Consider the following 23,419-nt stretch of genomic DNA (forward strand, 5'->3'; position numbering starts at 1 on the left):
GCAAGAATTTATTTAATTATTTACAAGCGTATACACCTCTAATTACCCATTAAGTATTTCCCTTTATATATATATATATTTAGGGAAAAGAAGAAAAACAATATTAAATCAATTTTTAGTCAACATATATTTTGTTTAGCAATAAATATTATTTTTATGCATTAAATTTAAACTTTTTCTAGACTAATTTTATGTAAAAGAACTTTAAAATTTGAATGACAGTTGAAAAAAAGAGAGAGAGAGAGAGAGAGTGGCAAAAATGTAATTAAGAGTAAATGAAAGGGTATATATGGAACTTTAGGTTTCTTAAAGAGCCCTACTTATGGAGATTCTCTCTCCCTCTCTCTCTCTCTCTCTTTCCCGTTTCTGTGTTTCTCTCTCTCTCGCTCTCTGGTTCAAATAAATCTTCAACTCTCATTACCATAGGCTCCACGCACGCACCGCTCCATTTCTATAATCCCCTTCCCTCTCTCCCAAATCTATAAATATACAGTCTCCTATATGTATGCATACCCTCTATATCTAGACAGACCCATATATCACTCTCCTCTGAACCAACCATCCAATCATCACTTTACCATCATCATCGATTCCTTTCCCTTTATTTCAACTTCCAAGTAGAAAGAAATTGGGGATTAAACCAAACAGATTACCAATTCCAGGAGATAAACAGGACGAATTTCCCCTTATGTAATGCATCAGAAGAAATCCGAAGTTCAGATCGGAAAAGAAAGCAGCGGCGTCTCTTCCGATTACAACCCAACCCCTCCTCTTCTACTTTTTTCTTCTTCTTCTTCTATTCATCAGAAACACCCTTCTTCTTCTTTGAATCAGAATCAGTCGCCTCAGCAACAGCTGTTTGATAATACGACCACAGGAATTCCTTTCACAAATTTGACGAGAATTCCTCAAATTGTCGCGCAGGTGCCGCCTCAAAATGACCCAATTGCCCCTCCTCCATCATCTTCTTCCTCGTCCCCTACCCCTTACAAGAGACCCCTCTTGACCCAGGCCCACCACTCCACTTCTATATCCAAATCCCCAACTTTTTACAGTTTCTCTCCTACTCCGCCTCTAAATCCTCAACACCCATCTCTCTTTTCTGTTTCCGTGGCTGCTAAATCGGCTGTTTATCGCTTTATCCGCCGTTTCAAGCATCTCCGCCGGCTTCGTGTCCACCTTCGTTTGATTCTTCTCTTATTACTTCCCTTCTTTTACTTTTTGGTCTCGCATCCAAGCCATTCATTCCTTCTCGATTTCCTCTCGGCGTTTGCCTTCTCTGCTGCGCTTCTCTTCTCCCTCAATCTCGCGGTCCCCCGCCTCCCTTCAATACGCTTGTTCCTTGCGCGTTCCTTCCCGATTAAGCTTACCTCTTCCTCTGCCATAGCCAGGCCACCCTTTCCGGTGCTTTGGTCTATTGGGTCGCGTCCGAAGTCCGAAAAGAGAGCTAATTCAGGGTGTTGGGTTCAGGTTTACAGCAACGGTGACGTATACGAAGGTGAATTTCACAAGGGCAAGTGTTCGGGAAGCGGCGTATATTACTATTCCATGAGTGGGAGGTTCGAGGGGGACTGGGTTGATGGGAAGTATGACGGATATGGGGTGGAGACTTGGGCGAGAGGAAGCCGCTATCGTGGGCAGTATCGGCAAGGTCTTAGGCATGGGTTTGGGGTGTACAGGTTCTATACAGGAGATGTTTATGCTGGCGAGTGGTCAAGTGGGCAGAGTCATGGCTGTGGTGTTCATACCTGTGAGGATGGCAGTCGCTATGTTGGAGAATTCAAGTGGGGCGTAAAACACGGCCTTGGACATTACCATTTCAGGTAATTTTGCTGCTGAAAATTCCTTGCTTTCTTCTTGTTTTGAAATTTCAATTGACAACTGCTGTGTATCTCCAGCTGATTCAGTGAAATATATGTCTGGTAATGATTAGAAGTTCTGCATGTGCAAAATGACGTTTGCAATCCTATCTATATGTCTAATCTGTCAATGGAGTCCCAGTTCAGAAACTTTTGATATTTACAGAAGATCATCAGTGTGACTTGTAGTTGCTATTATTTAGATAGTAGTAGATGCTCTTAATTTGCTAGATTGGAGGGGGACAATGTTAACTGGGATCATGTGGGATCATTCACAGGATGCTTTATTTCAGCCCTATTACTTTACATGTATTAGCTACATGTATTTCTATTTAATCATGGTGTCCACCTCAATGGTTCATCACTACCTGGTACTCTTTACAGTTCCTCGGTTCATGACTTACAACGTTTACATGCCTTTTTCACTTAGCTTTAAAGTTGTTTCTATTATTAGGACTAGTAGCCTGTTCTGATATCGTTGTTATATTACTTTTATCTTTCCTTTCTTGTTTAAAGCTTTCTAACTTGCTCAAATATGAATATGCTCACCCTCTGGGTATTGGCTTTCAATTTCATACACTTCCATTGGTTCTTTTTTTAAAGTGAGTCCCCCTGTGGATTCACTTAGCTTAGGATTTTTGCTGTTGCCCTTTCCAGCTGTTGTAGCCCGAACCATTGTTCGTACAACATGTTGTAAATGTTTGAAAAGTTTCATCTAATACATGACAATCTTTTATTTAGGAATGGGGACACATATGCTGGGGAATATTTTGCTGACAAGATGCATGGATTTGGAGTTTATCACTTTGCCAATGGGCATCGGTATGAGGGTGCCTGGCATGAGGGAAGACGGCAAGGTCTTGGAATGTACACTTTTAGAAATGGGGAAACTCAATCTGGTCATTGGCAAAATGGAATTCTTGATGTCCCAAGCACACAGAACACAACATATACTACATCATCTGTTGCTGTTTATCATTCTAAAGTACTGAATGCTGTACAGGTACTTCATTTCTTCTACCTCTTACATTTTTTTTGGAATGAAAAGTAGTAAGATTATATTACTATAAGCACCTGAAGTGCAGAAAAAGAGAAACACGTACAAGTTATTTACAGCTTAGTCCTCCATAACTAAAATCTTCCTGAAAAACTCAAGATAAACTGGATGGTGACCCGTAAGCAAAAATTCAAGGGTACCAAGCCAACTCATCTTCAAAACATCAAAACCCATAGTGTCACCAAGACCCTCAAAAGCTTTACAATTCCTAACTTTCCACACAGACCACATAAGTGTAATAGGGATTAAATTGGCCAGAATGCAGTGGCTATTGAGTTACTTCCAAGCCCAAATCTCATCTTTGACAGAACCTGAGCCAACCCAACTGATACCCAAACAAGAATAGACCGTGCACCGTAATTTGTAGACAACAGGGCACTGTAACAGCAGGTGACAGCAGCTTTCCTCTGCCTGCTTGCATGGGTAGCAAGCATTAACCAAAATTAAACCCCTTCTTTTAAGTTTATCAATGGTCAAAATGCACTCTCTGCAAGCTTCCCAAGCAAAAAAAGAAATCCTTGGGGGTACCTTGATCTTCCAAATCAATTTGTAAAGGAAAGGCGGCGATTTATCCGCCCTGTGAAACTGGAAGAGAGGAACCTGCCTGAGCTTCTTCTACCTCTTACATGCTTATCACTTACATGTGATGCTCTGATGCAAGTGCTGTGTGGTGCCGGTGCTTGTTAATTTGGTTTACCTAGGTTTTATCTCTCCTTCAGATTCGGACTCTTCCAACCTCCTTGATGTTATAGAATGGGCACACATATACTCTCCACTGTCTTGATGATTGAATGTAAATGGAAATTGTTTCGTAAGTATCTGGAATAGGTGATAGCATAAGCTGAAACAATCAGGTGTTATAAAAGTTATTGAATCAATAGCATTATGAAATATCATTCTTCGAAGAATATTTTCCAGAACAGCTTTTTTTGTTGGAAGAAAAAGTATAATATACATATATATTCACAAACACCAAAGGGGTGCAACCGTACAAATTTACATGTCAAGCAGAATATCTATCATGTGCCAAAATCCTGAAAAATATAAAGAGCATAACCCTTAATAAAAAAACTAGATTCTGGAACCAATAATTTTTGAATCTATCGCAGTTCGACTTGTAGCCTCAAAAGTCCTCCCATTCGTTTCTTTCCATATGGTCCAGAACATAGCCAAAAAATGAGGCTTGCCCTCTTGTCCCTATTAACCCCATGCCATGCCCTAATCTCATTCCTAACTGGGCCAGCAATCACCCATTTGATGCCCAGTAAACCATAGACAGTTACATGATTCTACGGTCCACAAGCGGTAGGCAAAAGTACACCACAACAAGATACAGTTACATGATTCTACATACCTCTTACACATGTAACAACCATTGACCAAGGTTCTTCCCCTCCTAATTAGCTTATCCAGAGTCAATACGTTCTCTAGCAGCCTACCAGAGGAAAAAAGCCACCCTTAGTGGCGCCTTGACCTCCAGATCATCTTAGCAGGCAGCTCCATGAACAGGTTTTAATGAATAACAAAACTCTGCTACAGTCATTTATGTACCTTCAACACAATATAATCTTCTTGTAGAGGAATACAAAGAAGTGAACTGGTTAATGTTCTAGTTTGCAAAATGGTTAGTGTTAGTATTTACCTTATCAGTCATGCAGCCCGAGGTAGGACAATCTTCCCCTAGCTGATACAATTTGAACTGCCACAAACTTCCTAATTCTTGCTATTTGATAGAATGAAATGTAACTGACGGATTGTTTCATTTGATTGATGCTCAGGAGGCAAGACGAGCGGCTGAGAAAGCTTATGATGTGGCCAAGGTGGATGAGAGGGTGAACAGGGCAGTAGCAGCAGCAAATAGGGCAGCTAATGCAGCTAGAGTAGCAGCAGTTAAGGCTGTCCAAAAACAAATGCATCATAACAATAACATTGACAACATTCCAGTTCCTGTGGTGTGAAGCACTTACAACCGTGGTTGTTTTCTGATTTGAAAAGTGTGAGACAGCAGTGCGGGGATGATGGCCTCTGGTTTAACTGTTTGTTCTATTGGACAGGCCTCATGACTCGCTTGCAGAAGATCTCTTAAAAGTTGAAACCATGTATAAAAATTGGAGGTGGAAAACTTGTAGCTAAAGGGGGTTGGATAATAAGAGGGAAGAAGGTTGGGAAAGAAAGGAAGAAGGGGTAATGGTGACGATGTCTCTCTAATAATTCTTTAGTTTCATGGTGGTATTTTGTAAAGTTGAGCTATATGTAATATAAGTTGGTGGTATACAGGTGAAACCTTGACCCATCCAACTTTAGTTACATTCAAAATGGATCTGCTCTTGACTAACTCAACCATCAGTAGTGTTGATTTCATTTTCTACATTGAAAGGGATGGGAAGGTTAGAGATCAGCAGCTATCCGTTCGAGGTGGTGTGGCCGAGACCACACCTAATTTCAGCGTTGCAGTGAGCACTTATCTCGCTTTTTTTTTTTTTCCAGCTGAAATCTTAACCTTATTACCTGATTACATCAAAAGTGAAGGAAACAACTCATCTTATAATACAGTCAACGAGCAGAATTGCCAAGCTGATGTTTCATTCTAGTAAAGCGAATAGCATATTGAGTGTGTCCATGACTGTATAGTCAAAGAGTAGTACATATATGGAATATGGGATTATTAACTTCTTAAACAGTTGTTAATTGTGAACAAGAATATGGGGTTGTGAATTTTTTAAACCATGTCTTTTCCCTGTTGCTCCCTGTTGCATGATTTGAAAGAAGACGTTGTCACTATTATTTACAAGAGTATCATTAGTCCTCTCTAGGTATTTTAGAGTAGTTTTCACTACCCTTAAATAATCCTTACTAGGGTTGTTCCGAAATTGATTGGTAACATTTAGGTCGATTTAGGTCGACTCTATTCTTTAAGCATAAAATTCTTTCATATATTGCCCTTTCTTAGGTTGTCTAAGGAGATCTTTAGAACAAGAAAGATTTCATGAGAAATTAGCTTAGAACCCTCCATGTTGAACCTTTTTAGCATGATATCTAAGTGTTATATTGAGGCATGTCAACCAACCTTCTATATCTCTTCCTACAAATTCTTACCAGAAAGATTCAAGCTGTTTCAACCAAATTTTCATTGAAGCGTTTTTGGATAACCGAAACTTGAGATGTTGTATCACTAAATAATTACCTATTTGAATAGGTATGAACACAATTTATATTCATTGTATGACATTAAACTCCTTGACCATTTCATCAAATAGACGCTCTAACTGTTCTATGTTCATTGAAGTCCGTAGACGTTTCTATTTTATAAACTCTCTGATGATTGATTAGTTTTAAGCACATCTGATTGTGTGATATATACCTCTTATTCCATTTTTCATTGAAAAAATCTATTTTGACATTCATTTTTCATGTCTTATGGTCATAATAAGCCATAATTGCAATAAAACTTTGTACTGGTTTACACAACTTTAGGCAAAGTATTTTTCTGAGTCAGAGTTTTATCTTTGATGTTTCCTGTACTATTTTTTTTTATACATGATTTTGCACACTATGGGTGTTATCCATTAGAATTCAAAACTATAGTAGGTCGATGTTGAATAAGTAACAAGAGTGTCGGATCTAATTTAAATAGATTACTCGTTATGATTAAAGTTAGATCTCTCGAGTACATGATCTAAACTAAGAGTAACTACCTTTACGAACTAACAATAACTCACATATTTTATTTCAAAGAATCATTCCGAAGTTGAAATAAAAAAGGTGTAAACTGCAAAGAACACAAGACCATCACAAGCTTTTCTCATTACTCAAAAGTGGTCGTTGATGTTATTTAAGTTTTTAAGTTATAAATATATACCATATTTTTTATGTAACACTATTATTTTGGGATTTGGGCGTTTATAAACTCTTCATATTAAATGAATTATATTGTATTATTCATTGACAAATAACCAAACTCGGAATCATATATAATTGAAATAAAGCTCATATTTAATAATGACAATGGGTTTATGCTCGACTCTAATATAATTTATAAATTATAAATGTACAATAATACTTAATATCTATTGATATTTTTTTACATATCTTGAGTGATAGTCACGTTCTCAATGACTATGACTTCTATGACTAATTATTCTTGAAAAGTATGTAAGCTTTATATCTTCATAATTGATTACTGAGAACTTGTTGTCAAGTTTCTCTTCACCAAATGACTATAACAATTATATCGCAGCTGGCATCTTTATTATTAAATTTATCAAGTTTCTCGTGTGAAAAAAATAATTTTTATCGTATTTTTTGTCGACGTGATTTTTTTAAATTTATATGTTTTTATTTTTTAATAATTATAAATTAAATAAATGAGTACTTATTGTGTATAATATCTCTAATAATAAATATAAATGAGATTCGTAAATGCAAATGAATACGTTCATTATTTGTAAAATCTCTTGTGAGCACTCATTATTTCTATTATCTCGTATTAATAATAAAAATACCTATGTAATATTTTTTTCAATAATAAAATATATAAAAATTTATTTAAAAATTAATAATTATTAAAGATATAAAAAATATTTTTTGTTAATAATTTATGTTAATAAAAATAATTTAAATAATAAATGAATTATTTTCTCAATCTTTATCGTGGAAAAAATAAATAAATTACTTAAATAATTGTTAGAAAAATAATTTTTTAAATAATTAAAAATACTTTTTATAAATTTCTGTTACTATTAGTATTAATTTATTTAATAATTTTTATATATTCTTGTTATTTTAATATAAATTATTGAGGTCATTATGATAATTTTATTATTAAATAAAAAAAAAAGCATAGTAATTTTATCATTACTATTAAATTTAATAATAAGGTTTAATGTTAAAAATATTAAAATATCTAACAATTAAAAAAAAAAAAAAAAGAACGTCAGCTTTCTAAATAATTTGTTGAGACGGCGTCGTTGAAGCTTACGATGACGAGGTTTAGTAGCTTACGCGCTTACGTAGTTGCGCTGTCTTCTTATATCTGCTCTGCCGCCGTTCTTCTCTCTTGAGGCTGGTGGAGGGTCGGAAACCAGAACTGCATTGACGATCAATCTGCAAGCAAAAAAATTCAGTTGTTAAATTCAAAAAAAGAAGAGAGAAAAGTGTGGGAGCAACAAGATGTACAGGCCGCCGAACATGTACGCGCAGCCGATGTTGGTCAACTGCTCTGGTTGCCGGACACCGTTGCAGCTGCCGCCGAACGCCCGATCTATCCGATGTGCTATCTGTCAAGCCGTTACTCATATCGCCGAGCCTCGAACCGCTCCACCGTCTTCTCTTTCCTCCGCCAACGCGCCGGCCTCTTCTCCATCGCCCTATAACCACGCGCCGCCAGGACAGCTCCCTCACGCCCACGGAAAGAAGAGAGCTGTAATATGCGGCATATCATACAGGTACTCTCGCCACGAGCTCAAGGGTTGCATCAATGACGCCAAGTGTATGCGCTACCTCCTGATTAACAAATTCAACTTTCCTTCGGATTCCATTCTCATGCTCACCGGTATCTCCTCTCTCCTCTTCATCTTCTATTCCGTGCGTTTTCGTTCTGTTTCCATTTTTCGGTTTCTTTACTTGCGAGTTCGCGTATGGATCTTTTGATTCTGGACTCAATTTAATTCTTACAATTCTCGATTTGGAATTTCAAGGCCGGGAAGTAATTAATGCCGTTATACTAGAATGTATCTGGTTTCTATGGTGTATAAATTCTTCCTGCTACTACGTATGCCCTCTGCCATTCATTGCTTAATCTGTGAAGATAAACATGCATTACAGCTTGGATTTGCTTTCAGTTTGTGGATTTTTCTATTTCATAAACATACTATTTGATTTGAAGAGGGATGTGAAAGTCAATATCCGTATTTTGGAATGCAGAAGAAGAGACTAATCCATACAGCATTCCTAGTAAGCTAAACTTAAGGATGGCATTACATTGGCTTGTGCAAGGCTGCCAGCCTGGTGACTCTCTACTGTTTCATTATTCCGGCCATGGTTCACGGCAAAGAAACTATAATGGTGATGAAGTTGATGGATATGATGAAACTCTATGTCCTCTGGATTTCGAAACACAGGGTATGATTGTTGATGATGAGATCAATGCAACAATTGTCAGACCTCTTCCTCACGGGGTTCGGCTGCATGCTATTATTGATGCTTGCCATAGTGGCACTATACTGGACTTGCCATTCCTTTGCAGGATGAGCAGGTAAGTCAGAGTATTGCTAAAACTTATCTTCTTTAGAGTTTTGTTAAGAGTTAGAATATGGTATAAACATTGAGCAAATAAGACCTGTTATTACATGGATCTGCATTTTTTCTCTTTGATCATATGCTGCATTGTACCATATGATGTAAATTGCTAGTTTCCAGGTCCAGCTTCTAAATTCCTCTTTTGTTTTTTGAATTTTTGAAGATTCTTCTGGACTTCGCTATAATTCGCAAATCTCCATGTTGCAAATAACTGTGATGTATTTGGGTATTTAAATAGCTTTTTCTTTCTTTTTCTTTTTTTCACTTGGAGCAAATCAGTTTATTAGTTGGTTTTCTGCTGAAAACAAGTATTTGACAACCATTAATGAAATTATAAGCCAAAATCAACACCAAAAAGGAAGCTAGTGAAAAAAGCTGGTAAGAGTAGTTTTCCCTGTGTCCATAACCATAAGTATGTCATTATAACATTCTCCATCTTATAATCAATTGACTTATTACCATCTCAGATATATCTATAGTTTTGTATACTCTAGTTATCTACTTTAAATCTTATTATCAAACATGGTTAATTGCTACATAAAGATTTGGACAACGTTACCTATAGTTAATTGTATCTCAACTATTTCAACAATAACAACAAAAATCTTTTTCAATTCTTGTTTGTATTGTTTTGGAAACATTTGTATGTTTTAGGCTTTTAATAATGATCGATTTTGTTAGTAAATAAAATATAAATTCAGTTTGAATAAAAGAAAATTACATTCTGCTAACTTTTTGAATAGGAAACCAGTAAATAATCTTTCTTTGGATATTCTGTCAACTTTTTTCAGCATATGATTACTCCTTTTATCAACTGCTTGGTGGATCAGTTTATGAGTAGTCACATTGTCCATAAGATTGTACTCTTTAGCTGCTTATATAGAGTTTATGAGGCAGAGAACTATATGCCTATGTAGTGAATAATACATGATAAACATAGCTGCATATGTATAGATGTATCTGAGCTTTTTCTTCAAAGCTGATAAGTGGTATATATGCTTATAGACAATAATATTGAGCTGTTTCAAATGTGCTTTTGTGAGATTTTATGTTATAAAGGTGGTTGATGTTTGTAAGGCAAACAAATATACGTGGTCAAGTATCTCCAAGCTTATTTCTGATGTGGTCTGTACACAAAAGCTATTTCAAATGGGCCCTTTACTCTCTTAAAAAGAGCCCTATGGAAAATCTTGTGTTACAAAGGGTTGATATTTCTAATCCCAATACTATGGCTGATCTCAGAATGGCTGACAAATTCTTTCTGCAAATGCATTGCCTCATGGAATGAACAGATCTATTGTTACTATTACACGATTTTGTTATAAATTTTGAGTTCCAGAATGTTCCTCAGGCTGAGTAATGTATTTGGTGCAAAACCTTCTCATTGCCCTTATGTCTTTTCATGTAAATAGAAGTGGACAATATGTGTGGGAGGACCACCGTCCACGATCAGGTGTATGGAAAGGAACTAGTGGTGGAGAAGTTATTTCCTTCAGTGGTTGTGATGATGATCAAACCTCTGCAGATACATCTGTAAGTTTCAGACGAACTGAGTTGATACGTTTGTTACATTTTAAAGCCAGAATGATTTTGATGTGGGACAAAGAGACTTTAACATCAATAATTAGAGAAAATTTACTAAGAATAAAGATAGGAGATCCCAGAACTTAATAATCAAATTAGTAGCTCAATATGTATATTTTTTTTAGATAAATAGCTCAATATGTATATTTGTAATCATATGAATAATCTACTTAATAAATTAAGTTAGAGTACCTTATTTATAAATACCAGGTTACAATCAAAATAAAAATTTTAAGGCAATCTAGAAAATCTAACAAATAAGAAAATAGGCCAATTAGTTGCATAACCTACAATATAAAATAATTAATAAGATCCTTAACTAAATAGGAAATAGTAAATTCATACTTCCGATAAGTCTATAGATTATACTTCCTAAAATAAGTCAGATATCTTAATAATATATTAAGAGTGTAGTTACATAATTGCATAAATATCTTTTAGTATTGGAATATGTTAACTTCAGAATTTTCTCATTCTGCATCATATTCCTTCCCTCTAACACAATAAAACTTATTTCCTTCTGTGGAAGCAGGCTCTCTCAAAAATTACGTCTACCGGTGCTATGACTTTCTGCTTCATTCAAGCAATTGAACGTGGACATGCTGGTACATATGGGAGCATCCTAAACTCTATGCGTACTGCCATTCGGAATACTGGAAGTGGTGGTGGTGGTGGTGGTGATGTTACATCTCTCGTCACCATGCTTTTGACTGGAGGGAGTATTGGCGGTGGGTTGAGACAGGTATTGCCTCATCACCTGACTTTTTCTTTCAGTATACTTTTCATATTAGTGCTGACTGAATCCTGAGACATTCATGGACTTGAACAAAGAATTTTCTCAAATTTTGTCTTCTTACCCTTTTATGGGAGTGGTTGGTTGGAGGTGCTATTTTATATTTCTGTTGCATTTGGTTCGAGTCTATTTCATTCTCGTTCAATTTCTTGATTTTAATTGTTTGACGTGCAGAAAGTAGTGAGCGTTTACATATTTAGCATATAATTGGATTAACTCCAGTTTATATCTTCAATACCAACAACAATCAATCCAACTTGCCAAAGGAAAAATCATAGAACAGTTCAATTTAAATTGGACAGGAAACTGATGAGGAATTAAAATTCTACCTTCAGTCAAGTGTTCATCTCATTTATAATATATTCCTACACCCACTTACGGAACTGAAATTCAAATCAAACCCACCTTCATATTTTTGTCATCGTGAGAAAGGAGTTATATACTTGATGTTAAATAAGTGTCTTAATGTTTTGTTTTTTGCCAGGAACCACAACTAACTGCCTGCCAGCCATTTGATGTGTATACCAGACCTTTCTCCCTTTGATTCCTTCTGGGATTCCTTTAAGGAGCTTCTGAAGTGCCAAGACGATAACCAGGCAAGCATAGTCACAGACAATTCACCCACCATTCACCCAAGTGTGGATATATGTCCGTACAATACCATAATTGAATTTCAACCATATCTATACCTGGTTTGGTTCTGTGTGCAAACTTTTAGTGGTTTACAAAGACGAAGGGCTACTAGCATCTCTCTGATTTTTTTCTCTCATATAATTTATTTCTGTGAATACTTGCATTAAGACTTCATGTTTAATAACCCATTGTGTCATTTCATTAAAATATGTACAGAAAAACAAAGCTTCTTTTGGTATATAAATAGTTTTTTATTTTCTAAAAATTCATGTATTTATTTAAAAGAAATGTGTACAAATTAGATGTTCGTAAACTAATTATAAAGTATAAATAAATTAGTCATGTAATAATGATTAGTATCGGAATTTCTCGTGCTTATGATTTAGAATCATTCAACAATTGTTCTTCTAAAAATACTTACCATCAGTCAATTTATATTAATTTGATATGTGTAGAATAAAAATCATCAATCATATCGAATACCAATTAAACTTTCGGCATAACCACGACTCGACCGTAACGAGTTGTCTGCTGGTTTGCCGAAGAATCGACCGGCCTGAAGAAGCTGACCACCAAACGTGGTTAGACCTATCAAATTTGATCGGTCTAGCTTATATTTAAGATTTGGATATTCGGTCGGACTCGAGTTTCCCCAACCAACAGAAGTATTTTATTTGGACTCTAGTTATATGCCCGAACCAGCAGATAATGTTGTATTTCATATGTAGCAAACAAGATGAGAAAAGCAAGCCCCAGAAGCCTAAAAATTTGGTTGATGCTCAATTGAACCTTTGACGATTGAGGAGAACAATTTGAGGAAATAATATATAGAAGGCATTAAGATGGTGAACCCAATATGTAACTCCCCAAACCCACCGGCCCGCAAGATATTTTCGCAGATTAGTAAAGGCTCTAGAAATGCTAGACAAGAATTTCTTCTAACAAGATACAAACGAGCATCACTATCCTCTAAATAAATTTTTCTAATATCCTTGATCTGTTAGGATCTGGAGGTCGAAAATCCTCCAAACGCAAATTGGAGCTTCTTCGAATGTCATTTAGGACGCTCTCTCCCTTCTCTGATTTTATTATCTCCAACGTACTTCCAAGAACATCACCTGCTAACCCAATTTCTAAAAGACTGCCTGGCTCCTCTCCGCCTTCATGTATCAACCGCGCAATCTCTCTCAAGGGCACAACATTTTCCACGATAACCTTCGCAAAGATTCTACCAAGAAATTCCGCTGCTTTTGGAGCATCATTTACAGCATCCTCTAGTGTAGTCAGAACAGATTCAAACCTGGCCGAATGAAGTTCGAAGGTATGTTTCAGATGTAAGAAAATAAAAAAGACAGGTCAATATATCATATCACTAGTATATTGCAAAAAACTTCCTACCCTTGTAAGAGCTGAGCTTGATTCAAAATACCATCCCGAGATTTTGCAAGGTTGACAAGAAGATCAGTTAAGACAGCCCTTTCCATGTCCTTCCTCTCAAAAGAATCTGTGACCCAGAGAGAGATCATAGTTGGATGGAAGCCTGGAGAATTTAAGTCTTTAATGCACAATGCAACTTCTTTCTCATCTCGAGCACTACAAAATAAGAACAAATCCCGTTAGTATACGGACCAATTAACAAAACTAATAGCTGTTTCAGCAACAAATAACTAAATAATATGATCTCCATCAAGAATATGTGCATAAATGGACAACCAACAGGTCATATCAGAGAAAATAGCTGAAAAGTTGTATTAATGCCCAAAATTAACACCACCACCATATGATATTATACCGATGTGGATACAAAGAGATGACATTTGCAAGTTACCCATCCCGAAAGCATTTTACAATTCACAAAATTATTTATCCACCACTCACCCTCTCCCAGACGGAATATATACCTACATTCATGCTCATATTTGCTCTAAGATTTCACTTACAATAAATAGTCTTTGAAGTGTACATTCTGGTATATAAAGAAAAGGTCAGCAAATACATAAATAATAGTACAAACAGTACATCAAGAGCACAGGATAAAACGACTAAGCATATACCAGAAATACAATTGAAAAAATACCATTTAGCGGGCGTTATCAGTTAATTTATCTTTTGATGCCATATTACTCAATAGCCATGAGGCCTAGAACTCAAAAAGACCCAGACCCTGAGATGGGAAGGATAAAGTCCTTCCTGATACAGACTACCTAAAATTAGTTTGTCTGTTAACAACTGTTCAGTGCTCGAAATGCAGTTATTTTCACTTAAATCAACAACATACCAAGCACTTCAGAAAAACCTCCCTAGCGCCCACAGAACAAATCAAGTACTTCATGCTGCTCCCCACAAGCCCTCACTAGTTGGCAAAAAAAAAGTCTCGGAACCTTATGTTCTTTTCAACAGCAAACCCTCAATTAACAACTCTCCGAAATCAAGTAAACAACCATAGTCCATAGTAACCATGAATACTACTTGGGCAGAAACTGAAAATGAACCTCATGTGTAACCAGAACTTTTGAATGGATAGATCAGAAGAAGTTAATCTTCTTCTTCTGACATAATAATTCTTAACCAAATGCTGAAGTTACCACAAAAAATATCAAGCTATTCCATCCTTGATGCGACTGAGTTACAGACAGCATAATGAAAAATCAAGTATAACAGACATACCACAAAAAGATTCAGGTATATGAAGCATATGCACATGAACGATCTAGATCCTTTACAAACACGCATGCAAAAGCACATTTATACGTGCATGTACACACACATACACACATAGAGGGAGAGTAGATCTACAAATATTATCACGATGTCACAGGTCAATCTTGTACCTACGATTATATTTCTATGAAAACTGCATAAGATCAACATATATGCATAGGCAGGCATGAGCTCCTGCACGATTGCATGGTTGCTAACAGCATGTGACCTTGAACAACATGATCACCACAATAAAGAAAAAATAAAAAATGGCACCAGAAAAAGAAAGCGGTTACCTGTAAAATTCTTTAATCGCTGCCATAGACATATCACGTAGTCGTTCCTCAGGCCAAACCTTTTCTGATGGAACATTTTGGACAGATAACCCTTGCCCTCGTGAGTGAGGTGAAGTTACTTGGGGTCGATCAAATACACGGTCTGGGTTCCTCTTTTCCCTATTACCATAATTCATCCCTCGCTCTTGAGCACTTGGTTGTTCATATGCAGCTGGACCAGAAAATCTATCTGGCACAAACCTTGAAGTTAGATCTTCCCTTGAGGCAAATGTTGTCCTCTCTGGTACAGGACCGAAGCCATTTAAACCAGCTGCCATCCTCCTCGAGTCTCCAGGGCTGGAAGAAATGTCAGCTAAGCGGGTACCAGGCATTGGCAGTGGTCCTCTAATAGAAGACATTCCTCGACCAAGACCACCCTGGGGCCCCAATGTAATAGAATCGTCCCCAAGTGGTCTTTGAGGCAATGGAACAGACAATGTCCTAGCCTCAAAAGGTCTTTCATCAAACCGAGCGTCCTGAGTTCCATAACCACGAGCATGAGGGGGCAATCCACGAAAACTACCCACCTGGGAATTTTGGGAAGGTAACATGGTTGACCCTCTAGGACTGAATTCCATAGGTGCCCTTCTTGCAGAAGGATTAATCCCTGGACCCCTAGTAAGCCTACTAGCTTGTGTTTGTCGTTCTTGAGCAGCATCTCTGTGCACTTCCTCAATCTTCTTTGGCCCTTCAACTTTTCTCCTTTGCTGCCATTTATTCTTTCTCAGGTCAATTGCATCTTTCAACATGAACCTAACCCGTGAAGATAGCTTCATGTTATTTGATAGTTTTGTCATCCTGTCAAAATAAGCATCCATATGCTCCTTCGCCAAGGGATGGTCAATAATCTCTCCTATGGTACTCATTAATTTGCACAATGCCTCAATGTCTTCCTCATCCGGATTCTGATACTGACCCAATAGCTTATTGATGCAAGAATGCATTATTCTCTCGGTCAACATTTTCTTCTTGTACAATTCACCAATTAGTCTAATATTACCGAGCATTCTTCTTCTTGCCTTAATTCTTTTTTCCTCCCTTTCCTCCTCAGATTGTTTAACCTCACCCTCTTCCTCAACTTTGTTTGCTTCTTCTTGCTCTCTTTCACCTCTCTCAAACTCCTCCTGGCACTTATTTAGAAGCAATCTTTTGAAAGTTATCTTTTCATTCTCTTCACTAAAATCCGGTAAAACTGCAGCCAAATGGTAACAGAAGTTTGCATACATTTCACAAAAAGTAGGTTCCATCAAGGCCTTGTCAAAGATTTGTGAGATAACACCAGTAAGCGTAACAGTATTATCAATATTAACTGCTTTTACTTGCTCAAAAAGTTTGTCAAAGTTCTGAGGAGTCAGCTTGTTTAAAATGGCTTTTAACTGCCTCTGCTTAGTTTGTTCCTCATCAGTCACTTTACCCACTTCATACTTCTTTTCAGCTTTGTGCATCATCTGTGAAGGAGTTTGTGGTGAAGGAATTAAACCCTTCTGCTGGAAACTAGTAGCACGTTGCCACCTTTCAGCATCAGGACTAGTTCTTCCCGTTCCTCCCTGAGGACCCATGGACTGCACAGGTCCCGATAGTATCCCCCCAACATACTGTACATGTCCAGGTGTGCGTGGATTCCTTAGAACACCATAGTTACCTCCTTGGCCAGGTCTAAAACCCATATTACCCCCATAACCAATATCCAAACGGATATCCCTCCCTGGACCAAAATAACCAGGAAGTTTACTCCATCTGTCATCATCAACTATACCACTTGCACGGCGATCTACTCGAGAGCCTGAACCTGGACGATCCACTACTCTTCCAGGACTAGGATATGAATCACGATCAACAAGATGAGATCCATTCACTGAAGCACTAACCAAGGCCTCAGCTACTTCAGATGTAAGATCAAACCCCTCAGGGAGATCAGTACACTGCTCTGCAAATTTTAGGAGGAAATCTCTGGAGTACTTTTTCGCCATATGTCCATTTGTAACCTTGTCATTTTGCAGTAGCCCTCCATCAGCTGGTTCTGCTTCTGAAGTTTCCAGATTTGTGGAGATGTCAGCAGCATCTTCCCAGTCATCAGGCTCTGGTTTACTCTGCGAAATTTCCTCGCTTTCTACAGCATTTTCCTGAAGGTCATCAATCAGCGCCTGCTTCAAATTTACGCCAGCTGAAACGCTTTCTATGCTTTCTGAGGCCAATAAAGCCTCTTTCTTGTCCTCAGGACCTTTGTAAGCCATGTAAAGGTCAGAGGTTGTCCCAGCAGCATCTGCTTTTTGAAGAATTTCTCTTCTCTTTTTCTTCTTTTTAGGAACATTACTCTTTGGCCTATATTGTTCAAGAATGGGTTTATCCTTGGAACCAGAAGCAGGTGCAGAGACCAAGCTACTACCACCATTTCCCACTCCCTCACCTTCACCATCAAATTTCAAGGTTGCTTCTGGTATATCAGGGGTTCGAACAGAGTGCTGATCTGCTAAACCAAAATTCGTAACAGCAAGCTCATTGCTGTCCTTGCTATCACTTCTACTTGACGAGGCACTAAAAGTTGAAGTTTTATCATCCTGTGAGGTTGATACATCTAAACTATCAGAGATCCTTTCACCCTCTAGACAACTAGTTTGGGCATCAACATGGATTCCATGCACAAGTCCTGTGGTTGGAAGCTCATTCTTGCTAGATGTCTCATTCAGAATAGACTCCTGTTCAGTTTGATTACCAAGCACTAGAGATTTCAACGAGATCTCAAAATTGTTATTATCTTCCACAGGTTTTTGAGACGATCTTTTTTCCCCTTGTTCCTCAATTCCTGGAGATTCTTGTTTTGGTTGTTCACCCTGCATGGAAGAATCATCTAACTTTTCATGATGAATGGTAATCACGGTATCCACACTCACTCCAGATCCAGATATTCCAGATGAAACATTGGATATGCCTTCGACAACAAAACCTGCCTTCAAGTCTGAAGTTGAAGCATCAACAGTTGAAAGTGGTTGCTTGAGTGATTCCGATAATCCCTCATTAGCTAGTGGAGGAGCCAACATTAGTTTAGTGTCTGCAGTTTCAGAAGTCCCACTGCTGAAAGAAGTACCATGTTCAGAAGTCATGACTGACTGCACCGTAGATTGTCCACCAACCTGCAGAGAACCATTTCAACACGGTACAGCAGACTAAGTCACACAAAACAGTGATTTAGTAAAGGATATATATAAATACAAACACTACCTGATGCTGATGCTGGACATATCCTTTCTTTCCTGCTTTCTTTTGATGATCTTTCATAGAGTTTGACCTGCTCAGACCTTCCTTTTTCCTTTCTTCAGCGTTCGTAACAGCTGCCACAGTCTCCTCGGATGGAGCAGCTGAAGCCCATGATGATGAATTGGATGCCAAGCTTTCAGAAGAGACAGCAGCAGAACTTACCATCACTTGTTTAGTTTCTCCAGGTGATGACTTGGATAGCAATGATTCATTGCTAGGTTTTAACTGCTGCGAAGAGCTCTCTGGACGAGGCTCCTGATCCCTCTGAGGAAACAGTGAACTACCTTCCCCAGATAGGGCCAAGGGCCTTGGCGACGCAACTTTCTCACCAGCAGGTGAGCCACCTGAAAAGGACTCCGCAATCTTTTCACCCACAGATGCAACAGCTGGTTTAATTGTTACTAGCATAGCCCCTGACAAAGCAGCTGAACTTACAGTATGTGAGTCACGTGCTAGCTCAAAGTTAGATGATTCTAAGGCACTATGTACTGGCGCTGCAAACTTATTTACAGGTGCTGAAGTATGAGCAGCAGGACTCACAAAAGGCACATTCTGGGAACCCTGGGCAACTGGATAGTTAAATCTTGGTCCCTGAGAACTGGGAGCCATCTGATTACTTGTCAATGGCAGAGAACTTGGAGGAAAAAACATGGAACCAGTATTGTAAGAGTTGGGATAATAATTGATTGAATGAGGCGGAGGAAACGATGGTATTGGCTGGGATTGAGAAGGCATGTTAGGATGGGATCTAGGACCTGATGCTCCACCTTCCAAATAATTATCAGTCCGTTTATCTAACCTCAGCTCTTCATGAGTATCTGGATGAGTAATCTTGACAATGATTTTCCGAGGACCACCAAATTTCCCTCCTTGCTGTTGGGGATATTGTGGGCTCATGTTCAGTCCCATGTGGCCTATCTGGGGAGGAAGCTGAGGACCCATTGGAGTAGTGAAACTCAACCCCTGGCCCTGATGCATGATACCTTGAGGAGGCAATTGATGAGATTGCAGACCTGGAACAAACACCTGCTGCTGCACCGGTGGAGCATTTCCCATTGGTATTGGAATCGGAATAGGTATTGGAATGGAGGTAGCAGTCATGCTCTGAGATTGAATCGGGGGGTTCGGACCACCAAACTTAAAAGAAGGCTTAGGTGGATGAATCTTCATCCCAGTCATGGGAGGTATAACAGAAGGCTTCTGTGTCTGGCTTGCAGGGGAAGCTGGTGAAACTTGAAAATCTCTTTTGGCCTTTGTTGCCTGATGGGCTTCCCCAGCATTAGGTTGCTCGGCATCCTTCCTCGGCATCTGCTGTTTTGGCTCAGGAATTGGCAAATTGGGCAGAGGTCCTAATGAATCATGGCGTGCCTGAAAGGTATTAACCAGATTATAACATCATATATGGAAAAAAAAAACATGAGACTACATATCAACAATAATATATCAAGATTTTACTCAATTGGAGAACTTGTACCACACATCTAGGTCCCGGTAAAGTTAAACATGTAACAATCACGAAGCAGTAACCATGTAATTCCATTTTAATACATGAAAACAGTTATACAGAAGAAATAGAAGATATGGAAATGAAGCCTCCATGTCCATTTATCATTGAAAAAACAGTGAAATTGTAGATGAAACAGAAAGAAACCTGATCACGTCTCTGCTCGTCCAAGTTTGGTGGAGCTGAGCTAGTTCGAGCTGGAATCTGAAAAAACAAGTAGACCATGCCACATCCATCAGCTAAAGACAATGCAATGACTTCACAGCAAAAAAAGGATGAAATGACAGGGGAGGAGAAACAGTCATGAAGCAACATAGAGGAAAAAATAAACACCTGCATCCCGTTCATGAAACCAGGACTTATAGACCCAAACTGAAATGGGAATGCTTTAGACGCGTCAACTGGGGCTGTTACTTAGAAATATCATAAGGATATAATTAGTTATTATTGCCAAAAGAAACAATTACTGATGATATAACATGTCACATCCACAAATACTGTCAGCTACCTTCATTATTGCATAATAAAAATAAACAGGATAAGTAACAGATGTGCATACCCTTAGCTGGTGTTGTTGGGCCGGTGATTTCAGAAGTCATGGAGGCCGATTGAGAAGTTGGAGCCTTGGGAAGAGTTCGGGTGGTTCTCTGAGGAGTAGAAACTTCAGTCTGCTTGGAAGCTCCGCTTGCAACCGGTGCATCAGCACCTCCTGCCACAAACATTGAGCATGAACAAACAAAATTCTAACGGGTAATGATAATAGACAGGTTGAGTTTTCCTCTTTCACCTAAAATCATCTTGCAATACTCAATAACAAATTAATATCATAATTCACGACACAGAAGATGAAAAGCCATAGGTTTCAAAATCGTACCATGTAACTGGGGCGGTACATGCGCCCCATTTTGCACATTACGGGGCGTAGACGCATTGCTAGACTCAGAAGAATTCACAGCAGGCAAACTTACCCTAGATTGCCCTCCCTGAGCATTGTTGGATTTCTTAAAACTGCCAGAAAGCATAGAGTGAACACAACGAATAAAAATCGGCTGAAAATCCCAGATTCCAAACCCAAGTCACCCACTTAATCCCCAAATTAAAATCAAAACCAAGTCCACCGCCGAGAATTTAAAAATATACATATATAATGGAAATTTACAAACCCTAAATCTGAATACCTGCTGCGATTGGAAATGACAGAGGAAGAGGAAGACGAAGTGATTGTCGGTGAAGGGGCAGGCCCGGCGCCGGCGCCCTTACCGTAACCGCCTGAAGAGGACCGCTGCTGATTGGAGCTTGCGGATCGCCCTGATTTCCGATACTGTGCGTCGTTTCTATCGGACCTTGATTGATTGAAGGACATATATCCGAACGCTTAATTCCTCCAACTTTGATCGCTTTGTTTAGTCTGCAATTAAACAGATCGAACACCATAAACCCGTAATGAAACGAACAAACGAGAAAATAAAAAATAGAAAACAGAATATGCATGTGTGTGTATCTATGCGGAATGGTGAGAGTAAAATTTAGGGTTTGATTGACGGGAGTAAAAAAAGCGAGAGCGAAACCTGAGAGACTGAGGAGTGTAGAGGAAGGGAAAATTAGGGTTTTATTTTATTGGATGGAAGAGGACGAAAGAGAGAAACAGAGAGATTAATTAAGAGGGAAAGAGAGAAAAATAAAAAATAAAAATAAAATAAAAAACAAAGTAAGGTTTGGTCAAAACAAAAGCGTAGGTTTTTTAGGAGATCGAAATCGAATGCGCCGCGCCTTCTGAGAACTCTTCGCTCTTCTCTTTTTACTCCTCTCTCTCTCTCTCTCTCTCTCTCTCTCTCACTCTCACCTTACTTTAACCCCTTCCTCATAATTTTCTCTTAATCAAAAAAATTAATCAACTGAACAGACACTCTTAATTTTAATTAATCACAAAATTAAATTCTTAATCCGAAATTAATTACAAATTAATCAACTCCGCCTTTCTCACGCGCCGCCGCGAGGCCGGTGTGACGATTGTCGCAGGCCAGTATTTTTTAGTTAAATTTATAAATAATTTAATTAGAAAAATAGTTAAATCGAATTATGAATTATAAAAATATTAATTTAATGTTATAAATAATATATTTAATATTTTCTAAATTTCGTAAAAATTAAGAAATTCTATACAATATTGTTTTTTTTTTCCATTTTATGAATAATTTAAGCATTTTATACTAATTTAATTATAAATTTATATTAAAATATGGCAAAATTATTCATTTATAATTTTATATAAAATTATATATGAATCCATTAATAAATTTTATATAATATTTTATTCCAAATATAGCCATAATTAATAATAAATTTACAGATAAATTTTATAAATATGTTGGAAATATAAACTTAAATAATAAATATAATAACTAAAATATTATTATATTAAAAGTTAATATGTATTATTTTTAGAAAGTGACATGGTATTCGAACTTTTTTTCTTTTCTAAATATGAAATTCCCATATTAAATTAAAGTTATATATTAAATTAATCTAATAACTACAAAACAATGATTTCTAATATACATACTTATACTATATATTACATTTCCGTATCTATAAGTAATCATAGTGCTTGCAAGGAACCAACTATTATTTTGAGTTGCTATTTAATTAATTTTATATATATATATATATATATATATATATATATATTCACTTAGTTGGTTGTCCAATAAATAAAGCTCCTTTTGGGTAAAAACACATTTCACTTTTATATAAGTACATATATATATATTTATATTTAGAGTACTTCAAATATCATTTACTTTTAAATTATGTTAAAAGAACAAGTTATAAATCAACATTATGTAATACACAACCACAGACATAATATATAATGATTAATTTTTATATATTATGTTTAAACATCACGAGTTAAAAATTCATTAAAAACGTATAATTTATCACGTTATGAATATATTATAACTAATTTAATTACGTGTAAAATTTAATTTATTAGTGTATTATTATGATTATAATAATTAAATTAAATTTCGTTAAAATAAATTATAATAAAAAATATTTTATAATACTTATATTTATTAATTCGGATAACCCGAATAAAATATTATAACATTTATTTTTTTTCTAAAGTGTAATATGAGATGCTTGAAGGTCTAATTTGTCTGAGTGAAATATTCGTTTGGGCCTTATAGTTTAGTAGGGTGGGGATGTAATTTGCAAATTTTAAAAGTATTTGGGCTTTTTTTTAATTATTTTTTGGGCCAAAAACGTAAAATGTTAAAAGTTATGGGCTTATTGGGGCCTTATTAAATTAGGATCTCAGTGGATATCACCACTGGAGTTTCGAATTTGGGCCACCCAAAAAATATTCATATTAAATTTATATATTTAAAAAAAAAATTA

At 37.1% G+C, this 23,419-nt stretch overlaps 3 protein-coding genes across 4 annotated transcripts; 2 read left to right on the forward strand and 1 right to left on the reverse strand.

Annotated features, from left to right (window-relative positions):
- Positions 1 to 337: 337 nt before the first annotated feature.
- Positions 338 to 5,489, forward strand: LOC110814784 (uncharacterized). The gene is made up of 3 exons (XM_022042364.2): positions 338 to 1,823; positions 2,601 to 2,862; positions 4,695 to 5,489. Exons 1-3 carry the CDS (start codon positions 694 to 696, stop codon positions 4,872 to 4,874), a joined length of 1,572 nt encoding a protein of 523 aa, XP_021898056.1. The 5' UTR covers positions 338 to 693; the 3' UTR covers positions 4,875 to 5,489.
- Positions 5,490 to 7,893: 2,404 nt separating this feature from the next.
- On the forward strand, positions 7,894 to 12,488 carry LOC110814812 (metacaspase-1). The gene is made up of 5 exons (XM_022042389.2): positions 7,894 to 8,467; positions 8,839 to 9,169; positions 10,626 to 10,746; positions 11,330 to 11,539; positions 12,075 to 12,488. The coding sequence occupies exons 1-5, from the start codon at positions 8,086 to 8,088 to the stop codon at positions 12,132 to 12,134; spliced, it is 1,104 nt and encodes a 367-aa protein (XP_021898081.2). The 5' UTR covers positions 7,894 to 8,085; the 3' UTR covers positions 12,135 to 12,488.
- A 490-nt stretch (positions 12,489 to 12,978) lies between these two features.
- Positions 12,979 to 21,838, reverse strand: EIF4G (eukaryotic translation initiation factor 4G). 2 transcript variants are annotated; one of them, XM_088216889.1, is made up of 10 exons: positions 21,586 to 21,838; positions 21,196 to 21,425; positions 20,892 to 21,025; positions 20,577 to 20,726; positions 20,351 to 20,424; positions 20,165 to 20,221; positions 18,478 to 19,881; positions 15,220 to 18,389; positions 13,622 to 13,816; positions 12,979 to 13,523 (listed from the first exon to the last, which is right to left on the reverse strand). In XM_088216889.1, exons 2-10 carry the CDS (start codon positions 21,378 to 21,380, stop codon positions 13,193 to 13,195), a joined length of 5,700 nt encoding a protein of 1,899 aa, XP_088073015.1. In that variant the 5' UTR covers positions 21,381 to 21,425; positions 21,586 to 21,838; the 3' UTR covers positions 12,979 to 13,192. The 2 variants fall into 2 exon arrangements, with proteins under 2 accessions (XP_088073015.1, XP_088073014.1); XM_088216888.1 differs by having other exon boundaries at positions 20,351 to 20,430.
- Between the last annotated feature and the right edge of the window lie 1,581 nt (positions 21,839 to 23,419).

The sequence above is a fragment of the Carica papaya genome, chromosome 3 (genome assembly GCF_054855325.1).
Source record: "Carica papaya isolate Zhongbai chromosome 3, ASM5485532v1, whole genome shotgun sequence".
Lineage (NCBI taxonomy): Eukaryota > Viridiplantae > Streptophyta > Magnoliopsida > Brassicales > Caricaceae > Carica > Carica papaya.